The following is a 6752-nucleotide window of genomic DNA, read 5'->3' as shown; positions in this document are numbered from 1 at the left end:
AGGAGGATCACTTGAGCTCAGGAGTTCAAGACCAGTCTGGGGAACATAGCAAAACTTTGCCTCCCACAAAAAGGGAGATTGGCTCAATACACCTTTATTTGTAAAAGCCTCTCTTTATAATGAATGTAAATATAAACTGCACATGGAGTTTCAACTCCACGTGAGAGAACCCTAAAGGAACTATGGGCAATGATACTCCCTCCAGATACCTTGCTAGCCTATGTGCTCTCTAACCCTTTTGGTTTATTTGGACCAAAACAATGCTTTCCTTATGTAAGAACCATGAATAGTGGCTAATAACTACAAGTCCACCTGGGCAACCAACTGATAATCTCACAATCTCGCCTGGAAGTCTAGAATCTTCTTCCAGTGCCCAGTCCAACCCTCATGTAAAAGAATCAACAGACTGGTCTCCACTTTGCTCCTTTTGCCTACAACACACTTATGAACAGGATTTTGAGATTTCTCAGAATAAAAAGCGTGCCACACAGTCATGGAACACTGAAAATCACCTTTTACAAATACAGTTTATCTATCATTTGGAATAGTTAGTATCCTTCAAGTAAGAACTTAGGAGAGGAGCAAACTGGCAGCCTGGAGGCCAAACCCAGCTGGCAGATATGTTTTGCTGCCTAACTCATGTGAAGTTTTATTTATTTATTCTTTTTCAAAAATAGATCACCGACATTCAGAAGTTGGCAAATGTCACCAAAAACTTGGATGTCTCGGAAAAATATGAACTGAAATTTGGGAATCCTTAGAAATTCCCATGGAACAACAATCACAAGAAGCTGAAAAGTGTGCCCTCTCTGGCTTACAGCCCCATGCTCATAGCCTATTGCAGGCCCATTACTGCTTTATATTTCCTACCAAGCACTCAAAGGTATCTAAACTCATGACCCCTTGGTTCAGCAATTATTCTTGGTGTTCGACTGCAGATATGAATACTGCTTCCTGAATACATTAAGAGACTATGTACCCACAGGAAGTACTGAGATTACAGGCCAGGGAGGAAGAGAGAAATGAAGAGAGAACCTCTGAGGACTAGCCAATCAGGAGGTTCTATCAGGAATCCCAGACCCCCCCATCTTCATTATTCTCATTTTCCCAGGGTATGTCCTACAGTGCCTTGTGCAAGTAACTTTGGAACACGCTAGCAGGTCAAATCGCCCAAAGGAGACAATGCATTTGTGACCCACCAGCCCAGTGTTTTACCCAACATCACAAAAGGGCATCTTCTCACCGTGCAGGTTCTCTGGGTGGCTTTTCCGCAGGCTCTGGTGTGGGCTGTTTATCTTCCTTCGTTGTGCTTGAGGCAGCTGACTCAGATTTCAAAGCCTTTTTGGCCATCTGGGAAAGGAAAGATGTCATCAGGAAGAGGAAGCCACAGAATTTCACTAATCCCCTGACTCTTTCACTATGAATATACTCAATATGCAAACATTCACTTACAAATCCAATCTGGGCATAAAATGGAGGACATAAGACAGATCTTTTAAGATCCATCACAAATTAGTAACACATCCAAAAATGGCTCACAGTTCACTTTTATTCTTTTGAGACAGTGTCTCCCTCTGTTACCCACGCTTAAGATTGCAGTGGCAAAGTCATAGTTCACTGCAACTTAAATTCCTGGGCTCAAGTGATCCTCTGCCTAAGCCTGAATAGCCAGGACTATAAGCAGGTGCCATCAGGCCCAGCTAATTTTTCTACTTTTTGTAGAGATTGGGTCTTGCTCTTGTTCAGGTTGGTCTCAAACTCCTGGCCTCAAGTAATCAATCCTCCTGCCTCAGCCTTCCAAAGTGTTAAGGTTACGAGCATGAACCACCAGTCAGCTGGCTCATAGTTTTCTACATTAATAGAGAATTCAATTTAAGAGCTCTTTAATCTATCAGACACCAAATAATGACATGATCTTACTCCACATCTCTTCTGTCTTTCCAATCTCAGCTCTATTGCAGTTTCTTTCTTTCTTTCTTTTTTTTTTTTTGCTGTTTTTGGCCGGGGTTGGGCTTGAACCTGACACCGTACCCCCCACTCCCATATATGGGGCTGGTGCTCTACTCCTTGAACCACAGGCACCGCCCTCTTTCTTTTTTTTGATAAAGAGAATGCCCCCCAGTAGAGTGCCATAGCTCACGGTAACCTCAGACTCCTGGGCTCAGGCAATTCTCTTGCTTCAATCTCCTGAGAGCTGGGAGTATAGCCATCCACCACAACACCTGGCTATTTTTAGAGACAGTCTCGCTCTAGCTCAGGCTGGTCTTGAACTTGTGAGCTCAGGTGATCCACCTACCTCGGCCTCCCAGAGTGCTGGGGTTAAGGGCATGAGCCACCACACCTGGCCTCTACCTCTACTGCAGTTTCTGACTCCTACGTATGCTTTGCATATATAACCTCATATACAGGGTGTCCGTAAGGTCTGTGTGCAATTTAAACTAGTCAACTATTTCAAATTGCACACAGACCTTACGGACACCCTGTATACAACGTGAGGTGTCCTAGAAGTCAAGAGCTCTGTCTACACACACAGACAGTGGCAGGATATTTTGTAGTCACCTGGAATACAAAGGAAAGGACCCTCAGTCAGGCTCAAGTATCTTGACACTTGTTCCCTGAATATCCCAAATTACCTGTTTATAAGTAATTTAAGATTTGCCGATGGGCCAGGCGAGGTGGCTCACGCCTATAATCCTAGCACTCTGGGAGGCCGAGGCAGGTGGCTTATGGCACTCTACCAAAGCGAGACTCTGTCTCCAAAAAAAAAGCTTTGCCAAATGACTAACAATTGTTACAAGATATTGTTGCAACAATTGTTACAAGATGAGATTTGCCAACTGACTAATCAATTGTTACAAGATAGGGTAACATTCTCAAAATCCTGGCTTAAAAAACAAAACTGCCCTCACTCAGTATTCCCTCATCACAGACCATCACTTGGGCCAGCTTGGCTCTAATTCTTCCCTCTACTGCCCCAAGGCTCACCGCTTCCCTCTGAGGCAAGCCCATCTCTTTGATCAACCACAGAACATTTTCTTTTTTTCTGAGACAGAGTCTCACTATGTTACCCTTGGTAGAGTGCCCTGGCGTCATAGCTCACAGTAACCTCAAACTCTTGGGCTTAAGCAATTCTCTTGCCTCAGCCTCCCAAGTAGCTGGGACTACAGGCACCTGGCCACAATGCTTGGCTATTTTTTTGGTTGCAGTTGTCACTGTTGTTTAGCAAGCCTGAGCTGGGCTCAAACTCGCCAGGTTCAGTGTATGTGGCTGGTGCCCTACTCACTGAGCTATATGCGCTAAGCCCACGGGACATGTTCGTTTGGCCTCTTTTGACCTTATCCTACTTCTACTGTCACTTCTCCACACCACACCTTCTCCTTACTAACAAGCCATCATGCCACATCCACCAAACCACTCTTCTTTCCTCTAAACTTAGCTACATTTTATCTTCTTTGGAAACTACCACCAACTATAAGTGAATGCTCTACTTCGCCCACAACAATCATAGGTAAGCAGGTAAAAATGACAGGTGGGTGGGGTATGGTGGCTCATACCTATAATCCTAGCATTCTGGAAGGCAAAGGCGGGTGGACTGCTTTAGACCAGCCTGATGGCATGGCACTCAAGCCTATGGGACAGAGCAAGGCTGTATCTCCAAAAAAAAAAAAAAAAAAAAAAAAAAGGCAGGTGAAGGAGACCAGGTGTGTTCATTTGTCTCTGCTGGTCTCCCGGCTTTTATATTTTTAAGGCACATAATTAAGGAAGACAGTGGCTATAGTTCAATGTCTTTTTCACACATTAACTCTCTGTGCTTCTAATTTTCTAATTCCCCGCACATCCTCTGGGGCACATCACAGTCATGGGAAGCAAAGAGAGGCCGAGGCACACCGTGAGGAGGTAGGGCTCTGCATCGTCCAGGTGGCTCTCCAAGAAGCGCAGCATCTTCTGCTGGAAGGTCTCATAGGAAAAGTTCTGGATAACAGGGTGGGCCAAGTTCTTTTCTCGGATAATATTCAGGAGATCATTTCTCAGCTTCTACACAAAGGACCAATATTTCCAATGTGAGAAAGGAAAACGCCAGTAAAAATTCAAAGATGAGGAGTTGAGATACAACACTGTTAATGACAATCACTGGGAAGGAAAGCCCGACACAAAAGACTGGTTGGTCAATGGTGGTTCAGCCATGGAGGGTGACCATGCAGCTACATAAAAGGGACAAAGAAGTCCCTTATGTGCTAACACAGAATGAGTTCCAAGTTATATGGTCAGTAATCTCTAAAACATTCAAATTTATATGTAAAACACATATGTATGCTGCACCATGTGTCCGGGGAGAAGAGGAAACACACATGTGTGTCTGTACAAATGCACAGTGCTTATCTATGCAGAGTATCTCTGAAAGGACAAAAGAACAAAGAACACTGGTGGCTCTGAGGGCAGATGAGAGTATTGTCCCTAAACTCTTTTGTCACGCCTTTTGAATTTTATATTTTTAACTTTATAAAGAAGAAAAAAAAGAAGAGCAGGGGACCCACAGAGCTTTTGACACCAAGAAACAGGTGGTAAGTCCTCACCAAAGCAGTCTCAAGTCTGCAGGGTAAGCATTTTGTAAACAAAGTCAAGAATGATAGAACATTTGTCAGCTTGATACCAGGTGCTGACTGCTTAAATAAATGTTCTGTCACAAACCAGACAGAAATGAGGTAAGTGCATGATTTATGTAAATTTCTCTAAGGAAAAATAAAGATTGAAGATCCAATCTTCCAGTGAGTTATCTTTGCTATAAAAGACAACAACGCTACAGGTGTTGCAGATGAATATTTGGATAATAGTCCTGACAAAAGAACCCTTTTGCTACTTCGCCCCAAAAGCAATGAGATGGACTGAAGTCATGGGAGCAAAAAGATGCAAAATTTACCTGAGTTGTGGGGTCCTTGGACATATGTTTTTTCAAAATTTTTGAAGCCTTTTCAAACTCTTTGTTTTTGATACAAATAATAACAGCCTAAAAAAGGAGAGAAAACTTTTTACTTTTGTAATGACGGGTATATTTAGAATATCAAATATCAAAATAACTTTTTCACATTATATCAAATTCCTATACTTAAAAACAATTACTGTTCAAGTGTGTGAACAACTGTAAACTAGACTCTCGCTTTCGGCTAATAAGGTAGTAGCTTTTCAACACCACAATGGATTTTTTTTAAATGGCTGATAGGGCAAAATCTGATCCCTGGATTATAGACCATTTAACCAACTTGAATAGGCCCTTCTAAGGAAAGACAAAATGGACAGGAGTCATTTTAGTTCCCCATGATTTTAGTTCTCAGAACAATTGGTTCTGTTCTTTTTGGACACAAAACCTTTGATGTAAGGGGGTGGGGGGGTGGAGAGAGATATACTGTAGGGGAAAAAAAACAATAAGCAATCTGCTGACTATAGAGGTCTGCTAGTTCCATTCAGGAAAGGTCTGAGGCCAGTTCTGTAAGAGAATGAAAAAGACCAAGCCTCTTATTGCCATAAACCCCAGCCAGCAACTTTAGTTAGTATGCAGTGAATTAGTAAAACCAACAAATCGGGCCAGGTATGGTGGCTCACCCCTGTAATCCTAGCACTCTGGGAGGCTGAGGCGGGTAGACTGTCTAAGCTCTGGAGTCCAAGACCCGCCTGAGCAAGAGCGAGACCCCATCTCTACTAAAAGTAGAAAAACTAGCTAAGCGTTGTGGTGGGCACCTGTAGGCCCAGCTACTCAGGAGGCTGAGAGAAGAGGATCACTTGAGCCCAAGTGTGAGATTGCTGTGAGCTATGACAACTCTACCAACTCTACAACTCTACCAAGGGTGATAAAGCGAGGCTGTCTCAAAAATACATAAATAAATAAAACTAACAAACCCAAATCACCCCTAAGCAACGAAGAAAAAGGACAAAGTTCCAGGTAGGTAGGAGACAACCCACAGCAAAAAGAGTCCTTGTGTAAAGAAATGCCAAGAGGAAAAATAACAGGCTCGGTGCCTACAGCCACATACACTGGAGCTGGTGAGTTCGAATCCAGCCTGGGACCGCCAAACAACAATGACAAATACGACCAAAAAATAGCCAGGTGCGGTGGTGGGCACCTGTAGTCCCAGCTGCTTGGGAGGCTGAGGCAAGAGAATCACTTAAGCCCAAGAGTTTGAGGCTGCTGTGAGCTGTGATGCCATGGAACTCTACCCAGTGCGACAAAGTGAGACTCAAAAAAAAGAAAATAACAGTGATTGAAAATTTAAAAGGAAATCTGAACGTATATGAACATTAAAAAAAATTAGAAACACCAGTAGAACTTGGGAGCATTTGGAATTATAGTATACACACACAAAATCAAGTAACTACCTTAAGTTCTATCTCAGGGAGAGATAGAGGTTTTTTTAAAGATTACCATACACACGAAAAAGGAAGGAAAACGGGTCCACAGATATTTTCAGTTTTCACAGAGAAGAATGTATGGAGATACAAAGAAAGTACAGCAGGGAATCCATTAAATACTAGTCTCTGAGGCTCGGTGCCTATAGCTAAACCAGCTAAGGCGCCAGCCACGTACACCTAAGGTGGTGGGTTCGAATCCCCAGCCTGGACCTGCCAAACAACGATGGCTGCAACCAAAAAAAAAAAAGCCGGGCATTGTGGCGGGCGTCTGTGGTCCCAGCTACTTGGGAGGCGGAGGCAGGAGACTCGCTTGAGCCCAGGAGTTGGAGGTTGCTGTGAGCTGTAATGCC

General features: G+C 43.4%; 1 protein-coding gene across 1 annotated transcript in view; it reads right to left on the bottom strand.

Annotated features, from left to right (window-relative positions):
• TERF2 (telomeric repeat binding factor 2) overlaps nucleotides 1-6752 on the bottom strand; it is a 38158-nt gene that overhangs the window by 12375 nt on the left and 19031 nt on the right. The window contains 3 exon segments of the mRNA XM_012806135.2: nucleotides 1244-1350; nucleotides 3889-4035; nucleotides 4919-5005. Coding sequence (XP_012661589.2) covers nucleotides 1244-1350; nucleotides 3889-4035; nucleotides 4919-5005 — 341 coding nt within the window.

The sequence above is a fragment of the Otolemur garnettii genome, unplaced genomic scaffold, assembly GCF_000181295.1.
Source record: "Otolemur garnettii isolate 467f Iridium unplaced genomic scaffold, OtoGar3 scaffold00047, whole genome shotgun sequence".
Classification (NCBI taxonomy): domain Eukaryota; kingdom Metazoa; phylum Chordata; class Mammalia; order Primates; family Galagidae; genus Otolemur; species Otolemur garnettii.
This window is presented reverse-complemented; position numbering and strand designations above follow the sequence as displayed.